General features: G+C 44.2%; 1 protein-coding gene across 4 annotated transcripts; it reads left to right on the top strand.

Moving 5' to 3' along the window:
* Window positions 1-71: 71 nt before the first annotated feature.
* On the top strand, window positions 72-11,327 carry rnf40 (ring finger protein 40). Of its 4 annotated transcripts, none has more exons than XM_076759941.1 (20): window positions 72-109; window positions 608-756; window positions 925-1,092; window positions 1,393-1,711; window positions 2,204-2,404; window positions 2,583-2,704; window positions 2,851-2,997; window positions 3,400-3,474; window positions 3,627-3,746; window positions 3,872-4,051; window positions 4,252-4,387; window positions 4,794-4,915; window positions 5,033-5,298; window positions 5,414-5,531; window positions 5,686-5,835; window positions 8,776-8,988; window positions 9,080-9,205; window positions 9,875-10,015; window positions 10,119-10,220; window positions 10,620-11,327. In XM_076759941.1, the coding sequence occupies exons 2-20, from the start codon at window positions 619-621 to the stop codon at window positions 10,794-10,796; spliced, it is 3,021 nt and encodes a 1,006-aa protein (XP_076616056.1). In that variant the 5' UTR covers window positions 72-109; window positions 608-618; the 3' UTR covers window positions 10,797-11,327. The 4 variants fall into 4 exon arrangements, with proteins under 4 accessions (XP_076616056.1, XP_076616057.1, XP_076616053.1 ...); XM_076759942.1 differs by having other exon boundaries at window positions 75-109; window positions 8,779-8,988; XM_076759938.1 differs by having other exon boundaries at window positions 77-109; window positions 5,414-5,543.
* Window positions 11,328-12,629: the final 1,302 nt, after the last annotated feature.

Raw genomic sequence — 12,629 nt, forward strand, 5'->3', positions numbered from 1 at the left:
TAATTTTGTTTATCTGGTGTTTATTTTTATCATCTCATAGTTTTTGCACTATGAGGAAGTGCGTTGTCGTCATATCCTGTAGCTACATTTTCAGTCGCTCCTTGTGAAGGTTTGTAGTGTTAATGTTTGACAGAGAAGGAGTTATACGTGTATTTGCGTTTAGGGTTTCTTTGCAGAATATCGTATGCGTGTAGAGATGGTCAGTGGATAAAAATGACGACCACCAGTCATTTAGTACGCGAGATAAAGAGCGTCGCTCAGCTAATCAGGTCTCGCAGAAGTAACGCTAGCATTAGCATAGCTAGCGTTAGCAAGCGTGCTAATGTTAAACTTAGCAAAAATGGCAAATAAAAAAATAGTCGGTGGCTTTTCAGACAGTGACGTATACAGTAACAGTCGGCATAACCGTCTAGGAAGTCGTATTTTATATGAACACCACAAGAACAGTATTCTGAGCCATTTAAAAGTAGTAGCCCTGCGTTGTAATATTAAGCTAAGCTAGCTGACTTCAAATGAATGAGGTCTCCATTTCCAGACTCGTCTGTAACGTTAGTTTCTTAAAGCGGTGCCAACGCGAATATTTCATGTCATGTTTGATCTCTTGCAGGGAAAGGAAGGATGTCAGGTGCTGGGGGAGGAAAGCGGCCCTCAGGAGGGGACAGCCCCCCTGGCCCACCTGAGAAGAAAAGCAAGAAAGAGGAGAAGACCACCACCACTCTCATTGAGCCAATACGCATAGCTGGAGTCTCCTCTACGGTCAGTCATTTAGTGTTTACTCTCAGCATTTGTAACCCTTTGCTACCACCTCGTTCCATATGACTCCGTGCATCACTATGACACTGGAGCTCACCTCAAGTATTTCGCCAAACAACATTCAGAATCCCAGATGTCCCTCACCTCGGTGTCTGTATTTGTTCTGTGCAGGAGGAAATGGACATGAAGGTTCTTCAGTTCAAGAATAAGAAGCTGTGTGAGCGCTTGGAGCAGAGACAGGCGATGGAGGATGAGTTACGAGAGAAAATTGAGAAACTGGAGAAGAGACAAGCCACTGATGACACCACCCTGCTGATTGTTAACCGGTACTGGTCGCAGGTAATTGTGCACATTTGATAACATTGCTTAAAGCTAATTATACTCCACTTAAGTCCATGTAAACTCAAGATGATGAGGGTCTCATTCTGTCAAAGCCATGAAGCATTCAACAGCAACAGATACAACCCGTGTAAATGTTGTCCAGCTGTCTGTCTTAACCTGATAATCCACAGGAACATGTATTGTAATTAGTTTGTGTACTTTTTTGGAAACGGGGTTGTTTAAAAGAATATTACCATGGTAATGTTTTTTTTTATGAGTTAAACAGTTCTCTCAATCCTTCTCTTTCCTGATATGCAGTTGGAAGAAAGTGTACAGGTTTTACGCAAACGTATTGAGCCAGAAGCTCCGGTGACATCTACACCTGCCCCACCCTCAGCCCCTCTCCCTGACCCCACGCCAATGGAGGAAGATAGTGTCACTCTGGCCTCGCCAACATCTGTCGTGCCTCCACCTCCTCTCCCAGAGGCCCAGAATGAGGGGGAGCATGCAGAGCAGCAGCAGCAGCAGGAGGAGAGTCAGGAAGAGCCTCAGGAGGAGCAGCAGCCACAGCCCCCACCTCCTACTGGGTCAGAGGAGTTGTTGATGCCCACAGAACCACCACAGGACTCAACAACAGGTGAGCTGGATTTTTTCCTGTCAGGAACAATGTAACTGAATTAGAAAGTATCTTTAAAGACAATCAAAAGCATGTTAGAGTGAAGAGGGTTTTTTGAAATTCGTTTGGCAAAAAGCTTGTAGAATATAAGGTTATTATAAAGCACTGCTAACCTCCCTCTATGCATATTTGCCTCGTACGTCGCTGCATGTTTTAAATGTCACGAGAGCTTGCAAAATGCTCAGTATCTGCAAGCCTTAACTGTCAGTCAGTGGTTGTAACAATTCAAAATAATCTTGTATATGTTTTAATGAAGGCACACACTGTTTGCGCATTCTAGCCAAAATTCAGGTTGAAGGCTTTGATCATATTATTACCTGCTCTGCTAAACTGCATTTTGTTGTCTCTGTGTTGCACTCTGACGATGACAGTAAAATTGAATCTAATCTAATCTAATCTCATCTAATTTAACTTTCACCGACCTCATACATAACCACCTTCTATTATGTTCAGATGCATTGCCGCCCCCTCCTCCCCTGAGTGAGAATGCCAAGGGTTTCCTGGCTACATTGGAGCACAGCAGCGAGGAGGAGCTCACCCTGCACCTCCAAGACCGCATGAAGTTCAGCAAGGAAGCCATTGCTTGCCTCGTCTGTGTCTTTGACAGGCTGCACAGCCGCATCAACAACATGTGCGAGCAGGTCCAGGCTGCAGGTAACTGTGGAGGCATGCTTGTTACTGACACATTCATATATGGTAAAACGTTGACACACAAACATGAAAATAGGAAGAGAAACACCTGCAGCACATAATATGTCCTACATTAAAACTTATGACATGCTGCTAATCGGGGTTCATAATGTAACACAACTACCTCGATCTTCACCGGCAGCATGTGAAGACGATAGCCAGTCTGACATCATCAATATAAACCACACTCTGCTGGACGAGAACAGTCGATTGCGAGACCTGGCCACTCTCCTGCAGGGCCGACACCATAAGATGTCCATGGAGGTACAATGTCCTTAACGCTGTTTGTCGTTGTCAGCATATATGGTGGATATTGTGCTTGGTTGTGGGTATGAGGGTGTGTATCAGAAATAGTTGAATATGTGATGAAAAATTTGTGTTTTGTTTTTTTTGTTTTGTTCTTATTGCAGTACAATGAGTTAGTGGATAAGGTGACCAGCTCAGAGACCAAGGTGTCTGAGATGGAGACAACAGTGGAGGACCTGCAGTGGGACATTGAGAAACTCCGCAATAGGGAACAAAAGCTCAATAAACACCTTGCAGAGGCCATGGAGCAGGTACATTTGTGTGAAATTGTCTGTGAGCAACTTGTTTATATGTGCCTCTTTCTTCTGTGTGTGTGTGTATGTGTGCGCGCGTTCGTGCGTGCATACTTTTTATCTGTCCACGAGGTGTAGGCTCATGCTGCTATTTCTCTCACATGTTGACAGTGATAAGCCTCTAAGCATCAATGCGTGTCAAGCCACCTGCTCTTATTGATGCACATCTTGCTCTCTGTGCATGCATTGATGGAGTGCTATTATTTGCATCAGCTATCTGAACATGAAGAAAATGAGCGTTGTCTGAGTGACATCATGGGATGTGTGTAGGTGTGCTCTGTGCTTTCATGTTGTTCTCCTGTCATGTTCGTACTTTTTTTTTCTTTTTTGAAATCTATGTATTGGGTTTGCTGTCTGCAGCTAAAGTCTGGATACAGCAGCACCGGCAGCTCAGGTGGGCTACCCGGAGGCCAGATCACATTGAACATTCAGAAGGTGAGAATTCATAGAGGTGCCCCTTTTGCAATTAGTCTTGTGTGACACATGTGTTTTTAACTGACTTCATATCTCAGATGTTAGCTTATGATGCTACAACTGTGTCTTTATACCACACATATATTTCTCCAATCTATTTGTTTTTATTTTAGTTTGAGAGTCTCAATGCAGAGTTGGAGCACAACCAGGAGTTGGCCAATAGCCGCATGGCAGAGTTGGAGAAGCTGCAGTTGGAGCTCCAGGAGGCTGTAAGGGAGAGCGAGAAGCTCAAGGTAAAGATAACGTATCTGGTTGTTAGATTAGAAGCACTTGTTAACATTACATGTGGTGATCAAGAACCCTTTCATGTTCTCCATAAGTCATTCTTTACTGTCACTGTCATCTCCCTATTTTTCAGATGGACTTGAGGAATATTCCAGAAGAGGTTGTGAAAGAGACTCTAGAGTACAAATGTCTGCAGTCCCAATTCTCCCTGCTGTACAATGAGTCTCTCGGGGTAAAAACCCAGCTGGACGAGGCACGGGCCCTCCTGCTCACTGCCAAGAACGCCCACCTCCGACAGATTGAGCACATGGAGGTAAATTTCATAGAACAAAGCTGGTCTCATCGTCATTGACCGACTTCCACCCTAAGTGATAAACAAATGTTCAGTTTCTCATCACTTCAGCTGTACACAATGGGGGATTGAGGATTTCTTTTGTGTCTGTCTGATTATTATTACTCATACCACTGTTTGGCAATATGGTCAACAATACCTCACTGTTCTCAACTGTTCAGAGTGATGAGCTGTCCCTTCAGAAGAAGCTGCGGACTGAGGTCATCCAGCTGGAGGATACCCTGGCCCAGGTGCGCAAAGAGTACGAGATGCTGCGTATCGAGTTTGAGCAGAACCTGGCAGCCAACGAGCAAGCAGGTACCCTCACATCTCTCAAGAAGTCTTTGAAGAGGGAATGGAGGTGCATCGTGGGGCATTAGAATATGACGTCTTTGCAAATCTGTGTCTGTATGTACAGATAGATTACGCACCGCAAGGCTCAGATATTAGAACAGTGCAGACTCATTATTATAAATTACAGCAACTTTAAGTTAAAACCACAAACTGTTCAGCAGAGTAAGATGATGTTATCGTCTGTTCACACAGATACTGTCATTGTAGGAACAGTGCATAGTGTTTCTTTTCTGTGATGTCACTCCTGTGCACCGTGCACCTGAGCTCATCATTTACAGCAACAGACGATGTTAAATGACTGAAAACCAAACCACACATTGATGATGCTCTGAGTGTATCTGTCTTTCATCCGTCATCTCTGCTCTCACAGGACCAATCAACAGGGAGATGCGACACTTAATCAGCAGCCTTCAGAACCACAACTTGCAGTTGAAAGGTGACGTGCAGCGCTATAAGAGGAAGCTGCGGGAAACACAGATGGAGATCAACAAGGTAGACAAATGTCATTCATAGACAAGCGCTCGCTGAGTGAGAATCAATCAGCTGTTCTAAGAAAACTGACACATAAGTAGTAAAATGTTTCTTTCACTTGTTTCGCTTAATCAACAGTTGCGTTGTCAGAGCGGCGACACGGGGGTTCTGATCCTGGAGGAGACGACGAGCGACAGCATCGACGTGAAGAAAGAGGAGGATGAAGACCAGGAGGAGGAGGAAGAGAGGAGGAAGGAACTGGAGAGACAGCGGGCCCGGGAGAGAGAGAGGGAGAGGGAGGCCGAGCGAGAACGAGAGAGGGAGCGTGAGAGAGAGAGGCAGCGCAGCGACGAGCTGAAGAGGAAGGACTCGGACACGCTGAAGATGCTCAGAGTCGAACTCAAGTACATCCCCTTATACTCAAGTCCACCATCCTTTATAATAACAAAATGTTTGGCTGTAGGCCGTCATGTATGGGCTGTAAAAGCACTCAACTCTTTGTCTTCTTTAACCCACCAGGAAGGCCCAAGAGTCCCAGAAAGAGATGAAGCTCTTACTGGACATGTATAAATCGGCTCCAAAGGAGCAGAGGGACAAAGTGCAGCTCATGGCTGCTGAACGCAAATCTAAAGCTGAGGTTTGTTTTTTGGTGTGTTGTCCTTTCGTCATACTTATGCACATTTCTTTTTTGCTTGTAAAGAAAAAATCTCTTTGTTAGCCGCTAACAATGAAATATTTAAACGGAAGTGCAGGTTAAATACAATGTCCAACCCCTGTCTCAAACTGCCCAGGTGGACGAGTTGAGGATGCGGGTGCGAGAGCTGGAAGAGAGGGAGAGGAAGGAAAGCAAGAAGCTGGCCGATGAAGATGCCCTCAGGAAGATCCGAGTGGCAGAAGAGACCATCGAGCATCTGCAGAAAAAGCTGGCTGCCACCAAGCAGGTATGTACGTGTTTCATTGTCTCAGACATATCGGAGTGTGGGGTGGACTCAGGCAGGAGGCTGAGGAGGTCTGCTTAGTACACCCAGGGGAAGACCTCAGTCTCTCAGTATCTTTTCTTTATTTTTCAGCAGTGTGAAACCATCAAAAGATACTTTTTGTCGGCTTTAACCAACGATTTTTAAATGCCACCTACACACATATGCATACATTGTTTATAATTGGTCAGAGCTGCAAATTGACATACAAAAAGATGCTAAAATGTGAACCTCTTCCTCTTTTTAAACCTATTAAGAAGTCCAGCAAGAAACGAGACATGAATCATCAACCCTATTTGGAGAAATGTCAGATTTAAGCGTTGGGGACTGCACCAGATATGAATATAAACAAGCCAGCTGTGTTAAGAAGGAAAGTCGTGCGATGAGTCTCACATTTGCCTAAGAAAGAAGTTCTCCTAATCTTAGGCAACAAAAGAGGAATTGAAAGCTGACGCTGTGGTCTGGAATTTGAATCTGATCAGCTGGTTTATTTATTTATTTAAATGTTTTTTTTATTTAATTTCTTCCCACTCTAGTTTCTGTCTGAAACGTGAGTTATGAACCCTAAATCTCGCGGCGTTCGATAGCTGTCAGCAAAGCAGCAGTGTCGTTTAAAAGAATCCAGTCTGGTGTGTCCTTACGCAAAGATTTGTGAGACTGATTTTCTTTATAATGTAACAATCAATCACAATCACATTCTAGTTGTGTCAGTGTCCGTGTTTGTTTATTGGTGACATCATTGTGTGAACAGCGTATTTTAAAGGTGCAGTACAACAGTGGTGTAAAAGTGTGTTGCGCTTCGAAACTATCGAGGCACCAAGTCGCAAAACATACCGATTCTTGCGTAATTTTACTTTAACAACTGCTGTCTGAACCTGCTACAGGAGGGAAGGGGGGAGGTGCTATGAGACAATCATGATGACACTTAGGGAAAAAAAACATAACTTTTTGGGTGTGACAAATCTTTTTGGGTAAGCCACCCTGATAAATCGTAAATATGTAAAACATTCGCACATGAGTTCACATGCTTGGCTTTGCTGTTCTCGACGTTTTGAGAGGCTCCAGTGGAATTGCATTTAATACTTCAGAAAACAGAGAGTAAGAGAGCAGATTGTCCTTAGGTGGGAGATATAAGAACCGTTAACTGACCGGGGTCACGTGCTGGTTAAGCAATGTCACCGTAATCCTAACACTTGTGTTGCGTATTAAGTGGATACACCCACATTATATAATGTCATACTGTCACAATATTCATTCCACTGTTGACCTTGGTGCTCCAGCGAATATGATCAGTCTTTGGGGCTTATCAGTTAATATGAATCATATGTTCTTCACCCAAGTCACCTCATGAGTCTTTACAGCATTTACATTTTGAGTATGTGAACTCTGGTGCAGAGCAGCTAACCGCACCAAGACCACCTCAAGAATGCAGGTCTCTTTTCATTAGCACCGAGACTGTAATTAAATCAACAACAGGAAATTACATCGAAATGTTAAAGCGTCATGACCCTGTTTTAAGTTGGTTCGCTGTTGCTCCATACCATTTTATGAGCGTAAAGCAGACAGATGTTGAGATCTGGATGCCTGCAGCGCCTCGTGCTTGGGAGGTCTAGCAGAACATAATTAACAGAAGGCGAAACACCGTCTGGACTGACCCTGATTCATTGGACTCTTTACTTTTGCCCTCGTATCTGGTATAAAGTTAAAGTACTGCAGCTTAACTGTTTTGGACCCAGATGTGTTTGATTTGTTCCCCTGAGTTCCTGGCAGTCAGATTTTAACTGTGAAGGATGACAGATTGCCAAAACTATCCAATAAACAAGCTACTTCTGAGTTCATATGACTTTTGTTTATTGGCCCTAGTTGGCTTGTAAGTGGGCAGCATGAACCAAAATGAAGCAAACACAGCAAAGTAGAATTTGTAGCCACGTTTGTTGAACAGAAAACAAACCAGGTGCGATGGCACCTCCAGATGCAGAGTCATAAATAGGCCAGTGAAAGTGTAATGTAATTAATCACATCAGGTAATGATGACAATGATGACAGCACGCTCAAATTTAACAACTTTGCACATCTGCGATTTTTTTATATGAGAAGATACCAAAGAGGCTGATCTGGATCATTGATTCAGGCTGATAATGACGCTTGTTTTTATAAAAAAAACAAAAAAACAAAAAAAAAACCACAAGTACACTGGCGGGCCAAAAGATTAGATTTTCTCTGTGTGTGGTGAGGATGTGTGTTGTCTCACCGTATTTTTCTACAGAAGTAGTGAGGAATCAGGAAGAGCAGATGCTGGTGATTCCTCATATCTGTAAAAAAAGGAAGTAAATGGAAACATGCAGACATTTTTACTTCATACACATGGACTAATCGCAGTTATTTTCAGCTGTGACTACAGAAAGTTACCTAGAAAGAAGCATAGCACTATTGGGGAAATATGACTTAGAATGCCTTTGCCCTGTTCCCATCAAAGTATTTTTTTATTTAATTAATAATAATTTATTTATTATTATACTTTTTTTTTTTTTTTTAAAAGCTAATACATCGAATGGGAGATTGAGACACCTTTTCTGAACAAGTCCTGACAAAGCGAATGTTTAACGCACATGTCTGATTAGCTGCTTCAGCTCTGAGAGAAGAAGAAGAAGAAGCAGAAGCTGCTTTTTAACTGTCAAAGAATTCCTGAAGACCTCTCTTTCTTTCTCTTGTTGATGGTCAAAGCGCCTGGTTTTGTTTCTGATTCTGCTTCTTCTTCTTTTGCTTCTTATGCTACGTTTACAGAAATTACGTATATTATATAATATGTGATTTTGATGATTATCTCAGTGCCAGGAGAGGAACTTTAAACTTGTCCAGAAACAGTGTGATTGTTTTTGATCCCTGACCCCTGTGTCTCTCGAGGAGGAGGAAGCCCTGTTAAGTGAGATGGATGTAACCGGCCAGGCCTTCGAGGACATGCAGGAGCAGAACAGCCGTCTTCTGCAGCAGTTACGGGAGAAAGACGACGCCAATTTCAAGCTGATGAGCGAGCGAATCAAATCCAACCAGATATACAAGCTGCTGAAAGAGGAGAAGGAGGAGCTGGCTGACCAGGTTCTCACATTCAAAACACAGGTGACGTATAAGCTGGAAAACGCAGCGCTGATCGCTTTCCTCGTGTCAGCGCACTGAAGCATTAACTGTTGCTGTTGCTGTCACACTCCAGGTGGATGCCCAGCTGTTAGTTGTGCAGAAGCTTGAAGAAAAAGAGGGCGTCCTCCAGAGCACACTTGCCACTCTGGAAAAAGAGCTGTCCGTCCGGACGCAAGCACTAGAACTCAACAAGAGGAAGGTGAGAAGAGACAAGCCATCAATCATATTGTCAGTCAGATTTACTGATCCCTGGATGATTTGATTGCTGCCAGATGTTCCTAAATATAAACACTGAGCAGCATCATAAGAGGATCTGGACATTAGCACGTGCCAAAAGTCATACTTGTGCACGTCATCATTTTAGTGCTTCTGAAACGTTCTGACATTGTATCTGTGGTTCCATGAAGGCTGCAGTTGTGCAGACGAGTGCATCAGGGCCACTGCTAATGACGTCATCTTGTTCCTTACTTGGATACAATGCTTTAATTCTTTTTTTTCACATTTGATTTTAATTTCACAAATGGGAACAACCATAAATAATTGAATTAAAACATAACAGAAAGCACACAAAAGCGGCCACTTGCTCTAACTGAAAGCAGTGGTTGCCTGGGAGCCGCGAAGAGGATCGACAAACACGGTGTTTTCTGTGAAAGAGATTGAAAATAAGCACGATGTACAGATAAAACATGCAAAACCAATGATGCTTTCGATTAAGTTGGTTCACGCTTGAATCTCTAAAGCTAAAACACAAAGAATAGACTCAGAAAGTCAAGTTTTATCCAAGATTACTGCACCACCACATTACAGCGCAGGAATCTCATCATTAGGTTTTTTTTATTGAGTGCATCCGGTTCCTTCCCTGCTGCAGGCGGTGGAGGCTGCCCAGCTGGCAGAGGACCTGAAGGTGCAGCTGGAGCACACGCAGGCCAAGCTTAAAGAGATCCAGGTCTCTGTGGCTGAGAACCGCACCGCCCGGGAGAGGGAGAGCAGCAACCTGAAACGTGCACAGGTATGTTGTGTTTCAGATTTCTCTCCAAACTGTACGAACTCTTTCCAAACTCACACAAATTCTGATTTCTGACTGAAACAACCCTTTTCCCGGTGCTTTCTAGGAGGACCTGTCCAGGCTGAGACGGAAGCTGGAGAAACAGAAGAAGGTGGAGGTGTACTCCGACGCTGATGAGATCCTGCAGGAGGAGATCAACCAGTACAAGGTGAGAAAGAGAGAACACAGTTCTTGTGCAGAGAAATTTATGACTTTAATCAACGTCTGTTAGTGGTGAGGGACTTATAAAACACCAACAGCTTCCTGGCACAACTTGCACTCGACTGTTGTTGACAGAGCTGTAACAGTCTAATGAAAAAGTAATATGTTGTAATGCAGAATACTACACCTTTTGTAATTGGCCCGATTGGCTGGCAGTGGCAGTTTTTCATTCATGAGAGTGGGCCAGAAAGTGAGCTCAGGCCTCCACTCTGTGAATTGTAGATATCAAGAATCCCACAGGTTACACCCTCCAGTGTTAACTGTGGCACCGTAGGATGCATAGAGGTATTAACAGTGCTGGCGAGGCAGTGTTTGGCCCATATACAGTGTATTTATCTGTCTCCAGGCCAAGCTGCGCTGCCCCTGCTGCAACACACGGGACAAGGAGACGGTGCTCACCAAATGTTTCCACGTGTTCTGCTACGAATGTCTGAAGATGCGTTACGACACCCGACAGAGGAAGTGCCCCAAGTGCAACTGTGCCTTCGGAGCCAACGACTTTCACCGCATCTACATCACCTAATTCACAGGGAGACGGAGGAGTGAGGGTAGAAAACTGTAGACGGAACCAAAGGAGGGAGAAGAATAGAGAGCAGAAAAAGGAGCTGAAGATTCACTCAAAGAGGCAGACATTTTGGGGATGTCACAGGAGTGTGTCTCCCCGCTTTTTTTCTCTTTGGAAAGACTCGTTTCACCGCATCATTGCCAGTCATCCATTTCATTTGTTGACCAAACAGATAGTGACACATCTGACTGAGTGTTGTGCTGTAGTTAATAAACACAGTTGTTTATGCACACAGTGATATTCTTACGTGTCGAGCTGCTCTGCACCGTTTCCCTGTCCCTGTCATTTTTGCCATGTTTAAAATCCTTTCTTTCGACAAGCTGCGCCCAGTTCTTTTTTTTTTTTTTGTTAATGTATTTAAAAACTTGGACCCGCAGTGGTCGATCGCCTTGAAGCGTTTTCTTGGAATTCTTTTGTCCTGCTGGAAATCCTGTAAAATCGGTGAGGCTGAAATTGAAACTCCGAAATTAAACAAAGCCATCCCTTACAGACTCGGTGATTGCATCTGTAAAGCTAAATATGGTTCTGATATAGAAGGTACAGCAGGCAGAACTGTCTCAACTTCCTCGGCCGGGCTATAGTATTAACAATGCCTGAGAAACGTCAGCTAGTTTGGCACACAGTCAGCACATACAGGAGTGTTTGGATCACCTTGGGCAAGGTCCTCTGTGTGTGTTCATCCTGTTGCCATGGTTCCTATTGGAGAGTTTGACACAACATCTGCAGCTTATAGTGCCTCATTACTGATGAAATCACTGCAGTGGAAAGTCAGCTCATATGGGTGTCTTTAGTGGGCTGTGCAGCTCCAGGTCCTCTTAGAGCTCTTTCCTAAAGGTTAGCCGTGACAGTCGAGTACAAAAACATCTGTTTAACAACATGCTCCTAACCTAATTGAGCCAATGAAAGCCCTTCTCCTCTGCTCTGATGATGTGAACTATTTACTGGGAGGTTGGTCAGCGTCTGTTTGACGTTAGCTCTTGTGGGAAAGGCAGTTCACACCATGTAACGCACACATAAAAAGTTCCAGGCTGAAGAGAGAGAGAGAGAGAAAGTGAATCTGTGAAAAAAGGTTTATCAGGCGTTTGGGAACAGTTAAGCAAGACTGCTGGCAAAAATCGGAATAATTTGATTGGTAAAAGCACGCGGGCAGTGGTTGTTTACTCTTCTGAATGTACGTAACCTGTCGTAAATAAACGAGTAGTTTTCACTTGGTGCGCAAGCGGTCGTCTGCATGTCACTCAGCGCAGCTGGACGCGCTGATGGTCCTCGTTAATACATGAGACAATGCTGTGACACGGGGCCAGCCTGATAGCAGTCCAGGCATGCGTCCACTGGCTTTGTTATTGCATATTTGTGCTGCTGCAGCGGGCTACACCCAACCCTAGACGTTAATAACACCACCCTGCGTCAAGGACACTCGCTCCTCAAATGTCAGCCTCCGAAAAGCGCGACCACCGAGGTGGTTTTGCGTCTGCAGAGGGCACTCCAGTGGACCCGCGATGAAGCTGATCCAGTTTTTAACTTTAAGCACTTTCCCAAAGGCTCATAAAGCAGCTCTTTTTTTTTGCTCGAGAATGTCATCTGTTTTTGCCTCGGTTGCTGTTCCTCTCTCTCTCTGTGTACGGGACCCGCACTCGTGCCAGAGAGTTGTGTTTTTTGGCAGGGAGGAGAGAATGACGTCGACAGGCGTGGTAATAACAATGAGAACACTATTAAGTCCAGACTACACAGACTCGATTAAAAAAACGTGGAGAAAAAAGGGGGCTGCAGGGTGTGGCCCGTGAAATATGA

The sequence above is a fragment of the Chaetodon auriga genome, chromosome 20, assembly GCF_051107435.1.
Source record: "Chaetodon auriga isolate fChaAug3 chromosome 20, fChaAug3.hap1, whole genome shotgun sequence".
In the NCBI taxonomy this organism is placed as follows: domain Eukaryota; kingdom Metazoa; phylum Chordata; class Actinopteri; order Chaetodontiformes; family Chaetodontidae; genus Chaetodon; species Chaetodon auriga.